The sequence below is a fragment of the Colius striatus genome, chromosome 2 (assembly GCF_028858725.1).
Source record: "Colius striatus isolate bColStr4 chromosome 2, bColStr4.1.hap1, whole genome shotgun sequence".
Classification (NCBI taxonomy): domain Eukaryota; kingdom Metazoa; phylum Chordata; class Aves; order Coliiformes; family Coliidae; genus Colius; species Colius striatus.
In genome coordinates this window covers 89,158,839-89,180,634 of record NC_084760.1, presented here as the reverse complement: position 1 = coordinate 89,180,634, position 21,796 = coordinate 89,158,839, and the positions used below count along the sequence as shown (strand labels likewise).

General features: G+C 35.4%; 1 protein-coding gene across 1 annotated transcript in view; it reads left to right on the top strand.

Moving 5' to 3' along the window:
• USH2A (usherin) overlaps positions 1–21,796 on the top strand; it is a 392,303-nt gene that overhangs the window by 323,207 nt on the left and 47,300 nt on the right. Inside the window, exons 57-60 of the mRNA XM_061990105.1 lie at positions 434–591; positions 7,644–7,802; positions 8,427–8,589; positions 14,437–14,791. Coding sequence (XP_061846089.1) covers positions 434–591; positions 7,644–7,802; positions 8,427–8,589; positions 14,437–14,791 — 835 coding nt within the window. The remainder of the gene's footprint in view (positions 1–433; positions 592–7,643; positions 7,803–8,426; positions 8,590–14,436; positions 14,792–21,796) is intronic.

The following is a 21,796-nucleotide window of genomic DNA, read 5'->3' as shown; positions in this document are numbered from 1 at the left end:
TTTTTTTCTCTTGAGTGTCTGTTGGTAGTTCATTGGTTGTTTTTTTGCCCTCACAGAATATACTTAGAAAAATCTAAGTCTTTATATGGCTGACAGAACAGTACATGGTTTATGTTTCTGTGCATATTGAACATACTGGCTGAAAAGTAGCAGGTGCTGATATTTTTATGGAGGCCGTTCTGATATTGGTTTTAACACTCTGAGTCAATACTTCTCTTGCATGTAAGCTAATGTGAATTTTCATATTAAAATTATTATTATTATTATTATAAGAACTACTTTTCTTGCATTAAGAAAACTTAAAAGGGAAAATCCTTACAATACTCCTTGTATATTCAATTCACTATAAATTGTTGAAAATGAAAATGTTCTATTATTGATATGCCTAAAGCTTCTAACCACAGTATCTACTGATCTTTTTGTGTTTGTGCAGATATGTTTACCAGCTGGAAGCCAGCACTTGGGGTGGCAGTAACACTAGTGACAAATATGTTATACAAACACCAGTAGGAACACCAGAGAAAATTCATGTCCCTTATAACGTCACAGTAATTGATGCATATTCCATATTTCTAGCTTGGGACAAGCCAGGTAAAAATATATTTCTATTTAGTACTTTATAGCATAATGAAAGGATGGAATAATTATTATATTCAGTCATGCAGTTGAATCATTTAGATATTTTTATTCTTCATATTTGGTTTTAGTGTTTGTGTGATTTAAATAACTGGTATGTAAAGCTGTTGTTTCCTAGAGATATATTCTTTTAATAATATTGACCTATATACTTGATGTGGGTATTGCAAGGATTAGCTGATCAAAAATCCACATGTTAATTTGATCCTGTAAACTATTATTCAGTGCAAGTACTAAGAAAAAGAACCCATACAATTACAGTGAAAATAAGTTTTGACTTCTGTTCAAACTAACTTGAGTTATTGACTGGAAAACTTGCCAACCTTTTGGGTTGGTTATATCTTGATTGCTGTCCTGGGAATTAAAACATCCAGTTGTCTTGCAGGTATGCAATATTGAGCTCCTTTACAAAAGGTATCAGAGTGTGACACAGAGAGCCTATGCTATTTACCAGGGCACCATAGTGTTATGTGGACTTGTTACTTTGGGTGGCTCAGCAAAGGCTCAGATGTATATTCTCTTGCCTCTCTTCTGAACATCACCAGTTTGCTTTTCCTGCTACAGAGGGATGCTAACAAGGCATAATTGAGTAACAGTATTTTTTTATGTGAGAGACTGTGCTCTGTTTCATTAATTAGATCACATCAGAAGTGAGTGGTGTACTTTACTGATATTATAAAAAGTTATTGTGGGACAATGAGAGCATTGTAAATGAACAAATTTCTGTCTACTGTATTTCAACTCCAGGAAGGTGTTTCCAGTTTCTAGATATTGGGGATTTTAGTTAATATGTAATCAAATTTTTTAAACTCCAGATATTACAATATTAAATTATCAACAATATTTATTTTATCAGTGAACATAGAACTTTTTGATGTCTTCTGTTCCTAATTATTTAATATGTTCTTTCCTTGCACAACAGTCAGAGTCGAGTCAATTGACGTTAAAAATAAAGTCACCTAGAAAAAGTATTTTGCCTTCAAGCCTGGGATTGCAAGTATTGTGGCAGCGCTTAGCAGTGTTCACCCTACCCATTTAAGCAATGATTAATAAATCTATAATACCCTGAGCTGTCAATCTTTTAGTTTTCAGAAGCACAAAATCCATTATAGAAATGCTATAATATATGAAAAAGATTAAAATCTTAAATTAAACTTTTCCCCCTACTGCCTGAAAGGATTTAGAACTCGGCAGAAAGCAGGTGAATTCGAATAGCATATAATGTACAGTTGCTTTTATTGGAAAGTGACTCATGCTGTATTATAGTTTTGATAATAAATATAATTTAAGATACAAAATATTCAGCAACATTACAAATAGATTTAAAACATATGAATATACTGGTATAGCTTAGGCTTCCAAAGAATGGGATGTTTCCCAGAAAAGCTCGTCCTTGTTGTTCTAGACCTTTTCTTTTTCATCAGCTCAAATTCCTGTACTACTCTGTGTAGTACATTCAATTATGTTGCAATTAAGTTTGTGGCTACAAAAGTTTACGTATTCCTGAAACCATGCATTCAGAGGGGTGAGGAGGAGGTTGGACATTGTGGCTCTGTAGAGGATGAAGGACTGATGTACTTACACTGCTGTAGGAATCATTCTTCTAAGTCAGAAAGGCACACGTGCGTCTTCCCAGGTACTGGAATGCACCTTAAGCACTTATCTCACTTTTGTGGATATTTAGTGACTCAGTCCCTTCCTCTCTGCCTTGTTGTTGTGAGGCCAATGATTTAAGTATGAATAAGGGTTTGTTTTTCATACTGTGCCTCTGTTGGGTACACAGGAAAGGAAAACTTGCTGTTGCTTTTATTATAGCACATCAGAGCCACTGACTTATCTTGCAGGAATGAGGAATTCTAACAGTAAAAAAATGTTACTAAATGCTTTTGGTGCTACTGAAGTAAGCCCATTGTGCAGAGGCATAGGTGTATGCAGAAGCTAGGAAGTTAATTCTTGACCTCTCATAATCCTGCTTCATGCTCACTCTGAGTGCGTCTAAGGTTTGGGTTTGGTTTTTTTTTCCCCCAAGAGCGGGACTGTGGGAGATGCAGGTGGAGGTTTATTTTGGAGGTTCTGATCTTCTGGAATGACATACATCCCATTAACAAATCCTATCAGGCAGACATCTGAGGCCATGTACATCCACAGCTTGGTAGGATTAGACTAAAGACTGTCCAACTTTCTACCCTTATTTATGTCATGTGTTGAGTAACTTTTTTTTCTGTGTGTAAATCTGTGTTTCACAATTAGCCACATTAAATAATGTAGGTTTTCCTTATAAATCCAGAATACAGCATTTGTTATAAGAATTGGCAGGCTTAGCAGACACTCTTGGACAAGACAGTAGTTTTAATTAGTATAGTCTCTGAAAAAAAAAAGTACTTTTCATTAACCAAGTTTTGATAAGAGGGTAGTTGGTCATACTACTGTCTTCCTGTCTGTGGCTATCAGGAAATGCATTCTATCTTCTTATCTGATATAATAAATTAGGATCTAGTAATCAACCAAAGGATTCATTATGGGCATCATATTACACAAATCTGCCTTTTGAATGGCTTTAATTGTGTTTCAACATCTGTAATATATCTAAATCTTATAACTTTATAGACATAGCATTTAATAACTCCTAACTTAGCTAAATAGCAAGGTGACCAAATAGTGGTTAAAATGATGGATTCAGAAAAAAAAAATATTTGACACATCTCACTCACTATGGAAAATAGTACTTTATTTTCTGAAATAGGTATCCCATTATCTTGTGTTGTGCTGCCTCAGTGCACAGACCTCAAAGGTATGATACATTTTACTGATACGCTAGAGAAGGATATATTACAATTATTATGGAGCAACTATTAGTGCCATGGATAGAAGCAGAAAAACTGAATAAAAAAAAAACCCAACACATAATTCTCCAAAGGCATATCCATAAATGTCATTGGTAGGAGGACAGGTAGCTATCCCCCATTTCAACTCCTTGACAACCCCACTAGTCCTTACTGGGGGCCTGATTCTTCTAGATAGCTTCAGTGGCTGCTGGTGATACTATGAAAGTTGAACATGCTCAAAAGAGGATCTTTGCTCCTAGGTTATTTGTTTCACATGTTAATGAATGTCTGGATTAAAACGTCGTCTTTCATCATGTTGCAACATTACTGCATCCTCATCTGGGATTGCTTATCAATTATAATGAAACTTCTGTAACATGTCTGGATTCTTCTTCTTGGGATCAGTTTGGGAATTTGAATGACTTGTATCTTAGCTTTGTCTCTTAGCTTCCTAACATTTGTTAGTTGGCCTAACAAATTGTTCTGAGTGTTGCTTAGCCAATGTCCTTGTTTTTTCTTCTCATGTAAATTATTATGTGCTCCATGTCACTGTAGGACAAGATTTCAAGCTCAGTGTCCAAAGTTCTGCACCTTGAAAGCAGTCAGCATCTCCAGCTGTTACTATCTTCAGATTCTTGATGGGAATACTTGATACAACCAGAATGAGATATCTAGATATTTGAAGCTTGATGTAAATACTTAATCTCAGGAAGAAAAATAGATTGTTTTATTTTGTGAAATTAAATATTGAAATATAACTTTACTCTTCTTTTAAAATAAAAGATATGACACTTATTTTAGTATTTGGTGGCTATAAGTGAAAGAGTTCAACTATTTTATTTTAACTGTAATTGGGTTTCATGTCATATTAAATATTTTTTCAGTAATTGACTTCAAAGAGATTTTTGGGGACCAGTCTGTAAAACAGTGTGACTTTTTTGCACCAATAAGCACCTCGTGCTGCAAATTCTTTTTATTAACTACTCTAGTTTTGATGTGTACAAAGCTGTCACACCTAATTTGCAGTTTTGCACAGAATTGTCCATTAAATATTATCGAAATATGCCCACAAAAAAACATGGTTTAGTTTGATTGACTTGTCCCATTGCAGAATGTGCACCTGCTGTGAAATGAAGTCACAGAGAAAAAAAGTGGAATAATTTAACTTTTTTATTTGTAAAGATAATCAGGGTTTTTCTGATTACATCTTAACTTCATAAATGTTAAATAACCTATCAGCATCTAGTTGTTGTAAATTATGAAAAAGAGTATTGCTGGGAATATTAACCAACTAAATCCTTGTTCTTTAGTGAACATGAAAATGTGTTATGGCAGGTTGTCATTGTGCTCATGGTAACTTTGACACCAAATAACAAAACTGCCATTTGCACTTAGGGTAAATTGGTTCACTTGTGCTTTTACGGTTCCTTTTATTCTGACATAAATTTATGAACTCTGTAACTAACCAAGTCGTGTGGTTTCCCAGCTGACTTTAACAAATATGCCTATTTCATTTCCTTCAGTCATCAGAGCACAGAATGTAGTAGCTTCAGACTGCCTGCAGATGCCGAAGCCTATTCTGAAAAAAAAGAGTTTTACAAATTTCTGTGTTATATGACTATATATTTTTTAATTTTTAGATTATAAAGTGATCCCTTGATCTTAGCATTTGATGAATTTCATCAAATTGTATAAGGATTTCCATTGGATATTGGAACATTTAAAGAAATTTACTTGGTTTTATTTATAATTTCATGTTCACTTATTGAGAATATTTTTTTCTCCTGAGCATGTTTATTTTTTATATCTTTCCTATCTATTGCAACATATACCACAATTTTAAGATTTTTGGATTTGTTTGGTTGAAGCTTTTTTTAGCATTTCTGCTAATACAGAGTATTGGACTTGGATAGATCAAGTATTTTGAAGTAAGTGTCCTCTGCTGCATATTAATGGCCAGATTCAGCTGTCCTTGTTTGTATTTAAACTTCCTTGGGAAATCAAGCATTTTGAATAGTTACAATTTCAGAAGTTTCTGGTGAATTCTGCCTAGAAGAAATGCACCGATCAGATGCACAAAAGTGAATTATATGTCACTTTAATAAGATAGTCAGTTTTTCTGGCTGAAATATCTGGTTTCTTGTCAGGACGAGAGAAGGAGACCTTAACTGAGATTACAAAAAAAATTTCTATTTGATGTGCTGTCTACTATTTTAAGCTCTTACTTTCACATCTTCCTTTATGTTATTTACAGAAACTCCAATTATTGGGGGAGGGGGGTAAGTTAAAAAAAAAAAGGTAGTTTAGTTGAAAGAGTACATCTTTTACTTACTGGTAAAGCATACAATGCATACACAAGTGCACTCTTTTGAAACATTTCATCTTCCATATATCACAGAAAAAGAATTATTTTCTGTGTTTCAGAAACCTTCTACTTCAAGATCACCTCTCAGAGGCTTACTTTGTCATATCCTGCACAACTTACAAAGTTGTATTTCTAGTACTCAGTCCTTAATGATTAGATCTTGATGTTTTCCTTGAAACTTTTATGCTGAAAAAGGAAAATTTTACAATGAGATTTTTACACTTTCTGTCTCCTTCTCCCTTCACCTCTTCCAACAACTAATATCAGCATCTTTTTTCTTCCTGTAAGATGAGCAGTCAAATAAGATTGAAGTCATGCCTCCAGGGCTATTTTTTCAGCTTTTTAGTGTAATGGCATTTCCTTTGTCTAGCATCTAGTGAGGAAGCAGCATCTTATCTCTTTGGGATTTTTTGTGTCCTGAGAATTGTAAAAACTAGATATTTCAAAGATTTTTCTGATCTTTCAAAATACATCAGTTGTTTATAGTACCACAAAGAAACTTGAAATCCTTCTGATTTCTTGTAAATGTGGGATGTTTGGTGTTTTATTTTTGTTAATGTGCATATCCAATTACATACTTTGAAAAAAAAAAATCTGTCTAAAGGATGGACAAAAGTGCTGTCTATTACTTCAGGGTAGTACTATCAATGTAGCTACTTTATCAGAAAAGGACAAAAATCACAATTAAGAGAAAGAATTTCCAAAATTGCAAATGGAAAGATTCTCTAGATCTAGACAAGTCTCAGAACTGCTCATTGGCATCTGGTTCTTGATCACAAAGATATCTCTGTGATGTCTACAGTAGGTGTTCAGTTGAAAAAGAACTGTGCTTTTACTAATCAGATACATCTTGACTCATTTTAGAAAAGTACCTTGTCTGTTTTGCACTTTTTCTTAAGATTGTGCCTTATTTGACTGCAAAATGAAGGACTTACCTTTGTTTATTCTCTTTATTTTATGAAATTGCTGATGTCTGCATAAAGCAATCTATGGTGGACAAACAAATAAAACATAAACAGCCCATATCCTAATTACAAAGCAAAACCAGACCAAAACAAACAAACAAACAAAAAAACCAAACAAACCTTTGAGAAGTCATATGGAAGAAACAAGAGAAGATCCAAGAACCTCTACTGACCATTCTGAGGAGGTGGCATATTGCTCAGCTTGTTCTCCTGGAGAAAGTGATGTTTCCAGCTTCTCAATAGAACTAGAAAATTAGGAATTGACAAGGGAAGATGAATAGATAGGGAAAATGTTTGAATTAAACTAAGTAAAAAGTGAGGTTTTTTTCTTTAACAAAAACTAAACGGTTTGGTTTTATATCAATTGAAATGGTATGTTTCTTGGTTCAAGATAGTATCCTGTACTTTACTGGGTAAAGCAGGCTAAGAACCTATACTCAGCTATTGCTGCAGACCGAAAAACGATGGTAATTCACTTTTTTTGATCATATGACTCTACATGCAAACAGCAGTGCTTAGTAGCTGTTGCCACTCCAAAATAAAGAAATGAAAGCTGTCTGGTTCACAGTCCTAAGATCATTCTTGCTAGAAGTAGCAATACTAACACAGGCATTGACTAAACTAATTTTGATTTTTAACTAAGAACTGTAATGTCTGTCATCCAGTTGTGATCTGCAGATAGATCTGTTTCAATTTATCTTTAAATGTTTGTAGTTTCCAAAAGAGGCAGTAGATAAAATCTCCAGGTGTGGTTTACATTTAAAATTGGATATGATGGATGCCTCTTTGAAATTGTCTTGCATTGTTGTTAGTATTTCAGATAATCATGGTTTCTTCTCTGTTTCACAAAAGGGATATTTGTTACCAATGTGCCTCTAGACTACAACATCTTACTAAACGCAAGCAGCCCCACCCTACTGGTGAAGCCAGTAGGCCACGCACATTTTGCTTTTGTCGACGGCCTAGACCCCTACAGCCTGTATGAGATAAGAATACAGGCATGTCAGAATGGTAAGATGATTTTTAAAAACTCATCTCTGTGACTGGAAGGGAATGGAGATTTTTCCAGATATCTTTGACTCAGCAAAATAGATAAAATCTAATTCTACACCAGAGTTGAATGTTTACCTAGTAAAAAGAAAGCCTAGAGCTGAATGAAGCATTAAATATTTCTCCATGTTATATCATGAATATTTTAAATGGAGATTAAAAAAATGTATTTTAGGTAATATGTGACATTTTGTTAAAAGCTCTTCACAAATAGCTTCATAATTTTTGAAAATGTGCGTACAGAAAAAATCAGTTCCGTAACTACACCAAGAAGTAGTAGTCATAAAGGCAGCAGAGAAGAGCCCAAATATTACCAATTTCCTTGACTTTGGAAATTTTCAAAATCCCATTGAAAGAAATCTTTATAAAATGGCACTTTTGAACCAATTCTCTCACCTGCCCTGGTGAACATCAGGATATGCACCGGTAATTAATTTGCAGAGCTGTGGCAATTTAAATGAGAATTTTAAAACTAAATGAAGCACCATTTCTTCAGGAGCTTCTAAATTTGACATTAATGTGTCTTTACTGTATTTTTTGTTGAGGAAGAAGCTCTCATCACTAAGCAAACTTCTGGTTTTGTAGGTGGCTGTGGAGTGGGTCACCGAACATATGCAAGAACTGATGAAGCACCTCCTAAAGAATTGAGTCCACCTATTGTTAAAGCCGTGGGATCTGCACTCATACAAGTGAAATGGGCACCACCTAAGAAACCAAATGGCATCATTACTAACTATTTTATTCACAGGTAAATGCTTTTATCACCTCAAATTCTTAGTTTTAGTGTAGATTCTTAGTTTTACTGAAATGTTAATTTCCGTATTCCTTGATATACTAGGAGGTGAAAAAAAAATGTAAAAGTATATAGTAAATATATATAACCTTCAAAATGCTACGGTGAGATGCTAATCTATGGATGGGCAAGTTGAGAATAAGAGCTGAGACAAGAATCATCTTCCTGATCTACCAATGACAAAAAGCAGGTGAAAAAATATTTTTAAAAATTAAAAGGGACAAACAAAAATTGTGAGATAGACATTTTCACTGTGTTTGCCCAGACTAGATGCGTTCTTTGATCTTTTCTGACAGATAATTGAGAATTTTGGAATGGAAGCAATAATAATTTACCATTTCTGGTATTTTTAAAAGTAAAAAAAAAGGTATCTTAAGTTCTTAACACAGATCACTTATTCAAGATAAATTTTGTTTCCATTTGTAAATCAGTAATTGGAGTGTGATTACAGTGCATCTACTTATGTTCCTTGGTTTTTGTATTCAGCTGCCCTGCCTAGACAGTTGACTGACACATCCTCACTCCCTATGAAGAGCTTCATAAGCTCTATGTGCAGATTTTTCCATATAGATAACTGTATTTAGGGAAGTAGCAGAGTAATGATGTCTGATGTGTCCATTGACCCTTTTTTAAAAGTTTGCTGCAGGGACTTTCTTGAATAGATTCAGAAACTCAAAGAATATAAAACTCAAGCCATGTATAGGAGAGAAATTTAAACTGTAAAGTTCCTGGTTTTCACAACTCTAAATACGTTTGGCCAACACATGCTGGGCTGAACCTACACAACCTCTCACAAAGAGTCAGACATTTAATTGTATTAGAGCTGTGACTGAGAAGGCAAGGAATCAAATTACCTTTTGGAATCAGTAGCGATAATTAATATAAATTCATTTTTTGCCTTAAACACATTAGTAGTCTCTAAAAATTCCTGCTCTCTTGAAATATTATTTTGTTTTCTTTTATTTCTTTTAATTGTCTGATCAAAAGAAAAAACCCAAGTCCCTCCCCTGTATAAAGAGGAATAAAGTGTATGCTACAGCTGAAGACATGTCTTCACTTTGTTGGTTTTGTAAATAAAGCTGATGATTACCGCTGCTATTCCATGGCAACCATAGAAAAGGAAAACAGGAAATATAATGCAGAAAGCCTGCTTCAGTGAAAAATACTGTAAATTGAATTTGACAGCATTTGATGGCATTTGATTATTCTAGTCACAGCCAAACAATGATATAAAGAGTAATATGAAACAGAATGTGTTACTGCCTAGCAGACTCAAAAGCAATAAACCTTCCTCCAATGTGACACAATCACTTCACAATCATAATTGTAGCCTGTTTGATACCTCTGAGTACAGCAGAAGGGCACTGACTGACATAGATACATTTTGTTTTTTATTTAAAGTGAAATGAAAATGGCGCACTGGGGCTCCAGATACAATCGTTATATTCACCTACATAGGCATGAATCACTTGGCAGTTATTTCAGCTGAAGTTTAAATGTGCTTAGACAACAACAATATCAAATCTTTCTCAGATAGCTGCAAAAAATCAGAAATGGGATGTAAGCACATAGTTCTTTTTCATTTTGTAGCCACACATAGCCTTACATTGTTATAGCAGCAACACTGCAGTATTTCTATGGGAGGTTATGGCATGTAATTTCTTCTTCATCATGTGCCTCTTCCTTACTGCATCACTACCAAAATAAATTCATTTAACTCAAAACCTGGAATGCTTGGGGAGCTAGTGTGTGTGCAGATTTGTGCATTAAAATGTCAGGACTCGTGCTTTCCCTGGAATCATAAAAGCACTTGCAACTTCGCAGCCATTTTGTTAGAAACCAAAAATTTAAAATGTTAGTTAATGATAAAAGTGGTGGTGATTATTTTTTCTTTTATTCATATAGCAGCTTTTAACTGCTATAAGATCTGGGGCTTTGAAACTTTCGTAGCAAGGACCACAACTTAGAAAATATTGTGAATGAGAAAAGATCTGGTTCATGAGACAATCACCCAATCTACTTCTCTTCCCATTCATCATTACATAACATCCCCGTGACAACCACAGAAATTGCTACTCTGGAAAATAATATTATGGAAATAGGTGTTGTATTTCTTGCTGCATTTTAATAAGATATAGGTCACATGAGCTAATGGAACTGCTCTCTGTTGACCACCAACATGGAATGTGTAGGATACACATGAAATGACAAAGAAATATTGCCTGTAAAATCGTAAGTATTTGGGTTCATGTCTTGGTTGAGGAAATGTCTGAATTTCTGTGAAAGTGTCTGTGTTATAAGATTATATTATTTAGTATACATATGTGAGATGGTAGTGCAGCTCTCATTAGCTGAGCAATCCGTACGGTGAAAATTTAGCAGAAAATTCAACAGGCAATTTAAGACAAAGGACATGTCTTGGTGGCCATTGAATTATGACTTGCAGTGTAGAGGCTCCTAGACTGACTCCTTATGATTAATTCATTGCTTACCCTTAACCATGAGATACACCAAAGGCAGTTTCCAAGGCACATATGTTAGTAGATGGTTTAATATAAGAATCCTGTGGATGTCACTGAATATAAGAACTCCCAAAGGATTTTATTTATTCGTGAAATTGATACAATATCTAATCTAAACTAGTTTATTACATACAATAATCTCAAATTCCTTTTGTTGACTTTTGACATCAAAACTTGTTAAAGAAAAGGAGAAAATAATGTAAAAATATACAAACTACATTAGTTTAGATTTATTGAATTGAAATGGTAAGTGAGGCTGCTTTGTTTAAATTGATCTGAAGCTGTTGAGGGGGGAGCATTTTTGATGTTGCGTTATTCCCCCACATTTGACAATGAAATTCCTCAGTCATTTGAATTTTACCTCAGGACTTCGCAGTGTTTCTAGAAATAACTCACTACCACTCAGGTAAGGAAAACAGCAGTCACTGCTAAAATGTAGTTTTGTTACTTGGTGAAAGGTAAACACATGAAGAGCCACTCTGGGTTGATCTGCAGGACTTCAGGTGTTCCTTCCATGTAAGAGAGATGAGGGGTGAATGTTACAGTCAGCGTTGCTGCAGTCCTCTGCATACAGCTCTACAGTTGTCTGTCACAAAGATTATTTTCTCCTCTTTTTGTCATCTGGCTCAGCTTGGTAGTGGAGCAAGGAGAATTTGCCCTTATAAAAATAACTGTATCTGCACATCTTTAAAATGAATGTAAGCAGCAAATCAGACTATGCAGATTAACAGACAGCTTCCAGCTCTTGGAATTGTTACCCTCCTTTGCAGCTCATTGTACATAAGAAACACTTCCAGTTAAATGAGCAGCTGAATCTTAAATCTTAAGACGATTGAAATGATTACAGACTGTTCAACCACTTCTGTTCAAAGTTTATTCATACATGAAGATATTCTGGGTTTTAGCACTACAGATGGAACCATTTACCTAACCATAAGTTTCATTCATTAAATATTCAGCAGTAATAAGATCTAAATACTTAACCAGACTACCTTGTACAGCTCTGCTTGTGGATGAACTTACACTTGGTGGCATATTTGTTCTTTCAGTGTGAGAAAACTGTTTATCACAGCACTTGAAAAATTTATAAAATAAATTTTTATATTTATTTGAGTGCCATACTGTCAGATTAGACACGTTAAATGTGACTATTGCACTAAAATATACTCTCTTCCATTTACCTACAGAGATGTATTTTTTAAGCTTATTTTTGACTACGCAGAAAAAAGACTAGTTTTTTAGGTGCAGGAGAAAGAAGTGATTCACCTTTCGTACTTATGTGTCTTCGATTGTCAGTGAAAAGCACTATTGGAGAGTTCTGCATAAGGCTTAATTTGCCATTACAGTCAACCATGAGGATGTGTATTAAATAATAGATGATGGAATTTTGGGGTCAATGGGAAATTTTATTCCTCAACTCTTCCAGAAATTTTGTTTTGAGAGAGAGAATTCCTAGGGAAACTTTCCTGCCTGATCTACCTGCCATTTTTCATGTAGTTTTGCCAGCCAGTTCTCAGCATCAACACATCTTGGAATTTGCCTATTTCACTACACTAGATGTTGTACTTGAAACATTTCTTGTTTTAAAAGCACGCTTTAACCCTTTTAAACTAAATACTAAGCATGTAGCCTGCTTATCTCAGGGTTTAGCAAAAAATTTTAGCTTCATATAAAAAAAATATATATTCATGCATGCATATATATACATTCCATAGATACACAAAGGATGAATAAATAGGTGTGTACACACACATGTTCACGATATTCTTCATATAATGTTTGTAAATACCTGGGTGTAGATTTTTACAAGAACTAAGGTTATAAGTTTTAAAAAATTGTTGCATTTGGGACTTTTAAAGTAATTCCTGGCTTGACCTAACAAAATGAAATCTGACAGAATTATGTGAAATAGAGATTTTCTCTTGCCAAAGAGATGTTCTTCAGCTTCGTGTGTGTGTGTAGTGATGATGACACCCAGTAGTCAGACAAACCAATTTTCCATCTGCAAATTTGCCCTACTTGCAACAGAAGTGGCAGATAATGTAATTTGGTTTTTGTTGTTGGCATTGAGGGTGAAAGTGCTTTTATGTTTTGCAAAGGCCAAGATTCCTATGAAGAGTAGGGAAAATACTTAAATTTGTGTGCAGTACAGCACAACCGTCATTGAGATTTATCACAGTGTTTAAATGTAACCAACTTAATTTCACACAAACATTTTTATGCCAAGTGAAAGAATTGATTTGATATCTGTTTTGAAGATGAGTGCTTGCCTTATTACAACTTGTAAATTATATACTAGAAGGGGTCGCATTAGAAAGGGGATGAGGATCATTTGTAATCTCCTTTGCTACTGAGAATATCACTGAGTTCAACATAAGCAGATCTGTAGTAGGAATGCTATATCTACACATATATGTATATATATTTGTGTGTATGCATACAGATATATATATATACACACACATATGTACAACAATAAAACTTCATTTTGCCAAAACCTATACAGTGAATTGTCTTCATATATCTTAAGTTTATATTTTTAAACAAGAGCAGCATTGGAAAAAATATGTTGTTTATTACAGAAAGCAGTACTTGTGATATTTTGATGAGGTTTCGTAGTGGAGCTGCAAATTCCTTTAAGTTTATGCACAAGGGATTACTCATTCCGTTTGCAAGAACGAAATGGGATATGTATTGTGAACAAACCCTAGTTTATAATTGCACGGCTTAGGTTTTAAGGACATAATAGAATATTTATCGCTTGTTCACTGGGTGACATTTTTCTCAAGTAAATTGGTTGTAAGATTTCCATAAATGAGGGATCCTGAGGTGAGTACATCCTTAAATAGTTTGATTTTCAGAAATGGCTACAACTTGCTCCCATATTGCAATTCAAGTTATTACTTAGAAACTACATATGGGCTTTAAATTTCACTTTCTAAATTCTAAGTCTCATATCTGGAGTGTTCTGTCTTAAAAGGACAATATGCTGTTGCATTGCTACTTTGCTACTATGAACTTTGACAAGACACTTGTTTGACATGTTTTATAATATTCTTCTAGAAATAACTGATTGTCTGAAAAAATCTTTTCTTCACAGGTTCAGCAGAGTGCTTTTAAGATGCAAAGATAGATAGGCAGTTCCTTCTATGTATGTAACGTAGAAATAATTTCTGTACTTTCTGAGGTACTGGTTGAACGTAGACCTTCAAGATCTGCTACTATGGGACTTTCAAAGTTATTTTCCATTTTAAACGTAATGCCTTTGATTTAATTTCAGACGTCCTGTGGGCAGTCAAGAGGAGCTACTTTTGTTCATCTGGGCTGAAGGAGCTTTGGAATTCATTGATGCATCTGATACTCTACAGCCTTTTACTCTCTATGAATATCGTGTCAGAGCTCAAAATGCTGTGGGATCAGTGGACAGCCTGTGGGCTTCAACCCAAACTCTGGAGGCTTTGCCATGGGGCATGGGAGCCCCTTGGGCACAAGCAACAAGTGCATACTCAGTGCGGTTGAACTGGACCCAGCCTGTCTCTCCCAATGGTGTTATATCTCTTTATCGAGTAGTCTATCAAGAAAAACGCGATGATCCAACATTTAGCATCCCAGCTGTTACAGCACTAACCGTAACGGTAAGAACTGGACCACAAAGCCAGTGTTAAGTTGCTTTCACTTTGCTTTGATATCCGTGGTAGTTTAAAATCTCGTTTAATACTGATATGAAAAGTGGGGTTTCCAATTGACAGTAGTTTTATTCACTTAAATTTTGTGTTTGGCCCAATGTAGGCTGAAATATTTCACATTAATATCAAATTCCTCACAGAGGCAAGTAGATTACTCGAAAGCATGGGTCATGTCTGGAGGAATTAAGCACATACATCTGACTTTGTCAGCCTCACTCTGAAAATACAGTCCTGAGTTTTTGTCTGACTGTTAAAATCGTTTCACAGGACCTGCACAAAGAACAATAAAATCAGTCCTGTTTGTATATAATTCTAGTTTTGTAATACAGTTGGAATCACAAAGTGAATAAATTTATTAGTAGTTACGTAGTTCATATATGCAATGCATTTGCATGTTCTTTCATAATTCATCAGTAATAAAACCAGATCTACTTTAATTGCATATACTTATGTTAGAATGTTACTTCCCACTGCTAACATGTCTTTACCTTCGAGGGATTTTCCAAACATGAATGTCTATAAATATTACATTTCTATTCAGTATGTAGCAGAATAGACTCAGGAAAGGGCAGGCTGTTTTGTGAACTGACTAACAATGTTATGTACATCAGTGACAAAAGTGGTAATGGTTTGTGCAGTTACCACTGCCTCTCACAACTATATATTACATTTCAGTCTTTCTAGAAAAAGATAGCTTATAGATAGTTGAACTGAACTGCTGTATATTAGGGTAGCTGCTGTACTTGGTTGTCTCCCATAAATAAGCTTTAGAAAATGTTTAAGGAGGATGTAATAAAGTTGGGTTTCCTTAGCAGTGCCATCTCAATTTCATAAACCTAGGAATTTCCCTAAGTGATATTCATAGGCCACGCTTGTATCAACATCAGAAATCTCAGAATTCTTAATTACACACATTCTAAAATATCTGTTTGACAGTCAAGTAGGATCCTAAAGAGCTTTCCCTGGGATACCCAGTAGTAACCTTTAAGTGGCTCCCTTAGACAAATCTTGACATGACAAAGTGGGAGACGTTTCCAGTTCAGTAATCTTACTTTTGTGGCCATAAGGTTCCAAAGCAGTTTTGTATCTAGCTTCGTGTAAGCCTAAATGGTTATATTTGTAGTACATCTTTTTCTGAAAACAGAAAATAGGTCCAGAACTGAATTATAGGAATATATACTTTCGCATTTGCACTGTACAATATGTTAGGTTTTAAAAAGTAGATTGGGATTTTAAAGTTACTGAACTTCAGTAAGATTTTGATACTTAGCTCCCTTAACTGGTGTGATGGGATACCTAAGGTTTGAAAACCAGCAAAATGACAGGGCTTCTCCTAATACTCTGCTTCAGCAGCATGCAATGTGTTGCTGAGCATTGGAATTGACCTGGCCGGTCATGCGTTACAATGTCTTCTAAGCATGCCAACAACAACAGAAAATGTCCAAGATGGTTGTATTGTGGGTAATAAAACCTACCAAAATGGCCTTTTAAATAATGTTGCCACAGTGTGGTTCTTCAACAGCATCAGTTAAAAGCCTTTTAAATTAACAAGCTATTATTTACTGAATTAGTATTTTCCTGTCTCTGAAATCCTTTATTTTCCCCAAACACTATCCTGAATCAAAATGAAATTCTGGCAGCATATGTATATCTATTCTACTAGTGTTCCAGCAAAGCTGGCTTCTATGTTTTTTTCTACTGTCTTTTGTCATGAACATTTATCAATTATTGGTTTTGCTACCCTTTTTTATTTTTAAATATTTTAAAATATTTTACAGCCCTTTGGGGAGAAATCTTCCTGCACAGCTCTTCCATCAGTTGCACCCACCTTAAGCTGTTGCAACTACATCAGCTCGGTAGAGTTATTTCTGATTTATACTAAGCAGGTGAGATCTGAATCCTATCCCTTCTGAGTATAGCAGAACAGATAAAGCTTTGAATCAAAGTTATTGACATAAAGTGTAAGGAGTCCTGTTATCAAAGACATCTTCAGGAGGTCAGGTCAATTAGACCAGCTGGCAAAAAAATGGCCACCACCTTTCAAAGTGAAAACTGCTTGAAGATAGGATTTTATCATGAAATTGCTGATATACTCTTAACTGTAGCTTTGTGAATCAGACACTTTAATTAAAATGTAATTTTATTGAAGGAACTAGTATTCGAATGATTACACTTCTGCCCCTTTAAAATATAGCTTTCAGGGGTACTAGGCTAAATCATTTAATCTCCTAAAGCGTCTCTATTGGAGCTCCCTCGTGGGATACACCATTAGTCATTCTCTCACACAAGCTTCTGTGTTACAAGCAAGACTTAAAGTATTAAGCAAGCAATGAGTTTGGTCCTTTATTTAATCTGTTAGACTCCATTCTTATCCCATTAGATTATTCAAGGAAAAAAAAAGCAGTGCTAGAATCATGGTAGCCGATCCCACCTTTGCTCTTGTCAGTTGCTCCCTGGTTAGCTGCCACAAGACATAAAGCTTGACCAAAACCTGAAGTACAAATACAATCCTTGTGACATTGCAGAATATAAATTAAGCTCTCAGTAATATCCCCGCAGACTGTTCTAATTTGATGGCTTTGTTTCCATCCATTTCTAGAGCCAAATGAGAAGCATCTTTTGGGTTTTCAAACCATTTGACAGACTTATCCACTCTACTTTCCCAAACACAACTATTCACTCCATAGTTAAGGTGCATTATTCTGTATTTCAATTAATGTTGTCAAAGGTATGCTACCTTAAGGTTATCGCTGACCCCCTGACATTTTATGCTGCCTATGGAGACAAAACTGAAAACTTGGTTGAGAGCAAAAGCTGCTGCCACTCAAATGAAAGGAGGACCTCCATTAGAAGCAGGTACATGTGAGACATTTTGATGCTTTGTAGTTAAAGAGTAGTGTCACACATTTCTCTAGCTTGTTTGTCCAGGAGTGTAGTGACAGATGTTAGGTGACAGCAAGTTAAACTGACATTCTGGTTTATTTGTAGAGCAAAGTCAAGTCAAGACTGGTTACGGCAGTACAAACGTCTCCCACAGTGTCTTCCCGGTTTATTTTAACCCTCTAAAGCAAGAATGATATTTAGTGTCTTGTTGACAGCATTAACATGGGACAGACGTGTTTATAGAGGAATGGATTGTCAGTAAGTTCTCATTTACAGAAATCTGCATGAAGTGACTAGATTGTCAAAGCAAGTTTCTCACTGTTGTGAACTTAGGGCTTAAGCTTGTAAATGTAGGACCCAGAGCTGATTTTCTTATAAAGCCAGTACCTGCCAAATGGCATCAAAGCATTACAGCTCTCTAACTGTTTTAGTCCAAATGTTGCTGTGAGGTGAAACTGTGTGTAAGCGTGGACTTTATCTTGGTAGATATGTTGTGAGTGTGTGATGCTGTTTCTTCTATGACAGTTATATTAAAGATTTGGTTATCATGAGTGGGCAAACTGAAAGCTGAAAAGCTGAGTAAAAAATGTAAGAATATGCAGTTAGAATGGGCTTGGAGAAATAAAGGTATTCAATGAGGGTTATAAAGAACAATTCTGCCTGCTATGGGCAGCAACTCTCATTATTACTGTGCAGAATCAAGGCCTTGGTGTGCCAAATCCACCTCAGCAAGGTATAACTAAAAGTTCAATGTGCTTGTTACAGGGAGCAAGAGATAGCTAAGAATTACAGGCCTTGTTCCTGGAAGATTCTACACCTATGCCTACTTAGAAGCACAGATCTACTCACAATGTGTTTTGCAGAATGAGGCTCTCAGGACATATTTACCCTACAAGGCTTTTTTGCAATCTATGTCAGCTTGGGGAATAAAAAGTTAACAAGTCTTTTAGCTGATATCACTGCACCAGCAGACTTTACTTTGGATGTAGCTATGCTAACAGTTGAGAACACAAGTTGGCTTACCTTAACGTTATTTGGGCAGATAACTACACTGGCCAAGCTCCTCGTGGCAGATGCTTCATCTGTAGTAGGGAAATCTATAGACATATTGCAGAATAGTAATAATAATAGAGACTTTGGTAGAAGGATGAGGCTTTGATTTGCATGATTATGTTGTTATAACCAGACAGTAACTTATATATCAAAAATATAGCCACAGTAAGAATCATAGATAAATTCTGCTTACTGAAAACATATAAAATATATCAGAAATAATCTTAAGTGGCCAGCACTGAAATATACACACACTTCCTATGCAGGATTTTACAAGTATCTGGAATCTTGCATCCAAAGTTAGTTCCTTTCTATTCATCATATTCAGAAATACTTAATACATCTGTGTGTGATCCTTCATTTCTGTTTCCTCATATAGACCAGTGAACATTTGACAGCATTAGAGATGAGATACCACACAGTTATTATCTTCCTTGTACATAACGTTATTCAGTAATGCAGTACACAAGGCTGTACATGACAACTTCCTTATAGAAAAGGAATGAAGATCATCGCCACAAGAATAAGAAAAAATATACCAAAGTGGGGGAGAGGTGAAACTTTATACACATCTGTTTCAGATGCCTGAGAAAATGATTGTGCTCTAAGAAAACAAGATGAGAGTAAAAGGAGGAATCTCTGCACATGCCATAAATTAAGATGTGCTACTTAGCAAAGAATGAAAGCTGTAAACGGCAGTGGAGGGCAAAAGTTAATTAGGCTACTGTGCTGCTGTTAGTGAGTGGAAAGTAGCCACAACCAGGAACAAGATGGCTGCTCAGCAGTGCCCTAATACAGCCAAAAGATCATATCCTTAGTTCTGCAAGGGCTTATGGGTTAGGGGGAAATCATACACAGATGAGTAATTTTTTTATGGTTCACAGCCGATCAAAGTGAAATTCAGCAGCTGTTCAGGACAAGTGACCACTCTAACGGCTGTAATATAACCTGCTAAATAGAGAGGGAATTGCATGAGAGCAAGAGGTTAGCTGTGATTATCGGCAGGTGAGTGCTTTATTGAAGTTGAAAGACCATTAACATTGATGGAGTAATTATTTCAACTTGAAAGTAATTACCTTGATGGGTGATAACTTCTCCAGTGTTCCCAGATTTGATTGGACCAAACAATTGTGAACTCCTGAAGCCTAGAAAAATATTACAACAATACTGCAATGTTTAAATTACTGAAACCACTGTTAGAGTATTTTAATTATGCCTAACAGTGAAAAGATTTTAACTTACAACAACTGGTGACCTCTCATGTATAGAGACATTTGCTTTCTAATTCCAATCAAATGACCCACACCTACTACCTATGTGCTGTATGTGATGGGATTGCAAATGAATCATTTGATTTAAATGTGGTTTTTAAGATTCAAAGCATCGTTACCACAGTTTCAGGAAGAGCTTGTACTGGAATTGCTGTAATTGTTTTATTTGCCAGGAAAGCCCAATAATATAAAATGCTTCCTGTGTTTTAATCTCTAGACCTGTTAAGCTTGCATAGGATGAGTACAGGACAAGTGCTCCTTCACATTGAAGACTTAAAAAAAAAAAAAAAGAAAAAGAAAAAAGTGAGGCAATCTGTGTCTCAGATTCTGTTGTTTCCATGCTGCTGCAGAATATGCTGGATTTGGCACTACAGCTCTGTTTAAATAAGCATTTGGATTGGCAGTACGATGCCCCTCCAGAAACTGATTAAGTGCTTCAGTAAGCCCCACCTATCAAGACAGACATGTAGAATTGCCTAATTAGAGCAGAAAGGATGAAATGGATTGTTGCACAACTTTGATGATGTTGAAGTACTGTGGTAATAGAACTGGATGAGAACAGTGAGAGAGGCTTCAGGTCTTCTATTTATACCATACTTGCTGTAACCAAGGCCATTTCAGTGTCTCCTGGACGCTTCCAGCAGCCACAGAAACATATTTTTAGACCCTGCTGGAACTCTACCAAGAACTAAAGAATCCTTGCGAGTTAGGATGTGGGTTAGCAGGGAAAGGTTTATCTGGTGTCTATGAGGTCTTAATATGTTTCCAGGTGATTTGAAGGTTACAGCAAAGAAGTTTATTTAATTCCCTTTTTTTTTCCCTCAAATGTTTTCTCCCACATGCAACATGAAGTTAACAGAATTTTGTCCTTTGATGAATTTATGGACCAGTAGTAAAAGCACTGATAGGGTTATGTCTGACCATGCCTAATCACACAGCCTAGATAGACTAGACCAGAGTGCCTGGATCAATAGGTATTTTTTTTTTCTACAAATACATTGTTTACCTATTTTGATATATCTGGTGTATTTTATCCTTGGATTTCTTGTGCAAGATCTGGTCTTTTTTTTTTTTATGTGAAACACAAGTAGAATTAGGTCTTTTGAGAGAAATTTACAACGTCTGATTTTAGTTAGGAGCATGAATGTCCTTTATAGGCTGTGAAAACTCCAGAACATCTAAGGCAATGACATTTACCATCCTTGAGCTGCAACTGTTCACATGAGACTGCTTTCCTCTATTACACTTGCATGCTACTACTAGCACATGTCAGCCAAAAGAAGGTGGTTGATTTTAAACTGATTAATCAGCTGTTATTTCCTAACCCAAACTGTGGGATTATGCATGTTGACAGATTTAAAAGATGGTACCCTCTGACTGAAAGATGGTGAAGGGAGGCAGTCTAGAAGTGGTAATCTTATCAGTTTGTGTGCCTGCAGTCATAAGAGAATAGGTGACCACATTACAAAATCTAAAGGCAGATGCCTAAAATGAGATAGTGTAAATGCTGCATATGCTGTTTCTGTATATGTGGTTTTATATCTGCTTTGTATTTACACTTTTATCTGTGATGTTTTTCCCAAAGTCTTGAATTTCAGTCATAAGATTAAACTTGTAGGCACTGTAAGTGTGGTAGAAAAAACATTGATGGGATGTCTTCTAATTTGTAAAAACAAAAGAAACAAGACAGAAAGTCAACAAACCTTCACCTTATTTAGTATATTTTGACAGGAAGACATGGTATGAG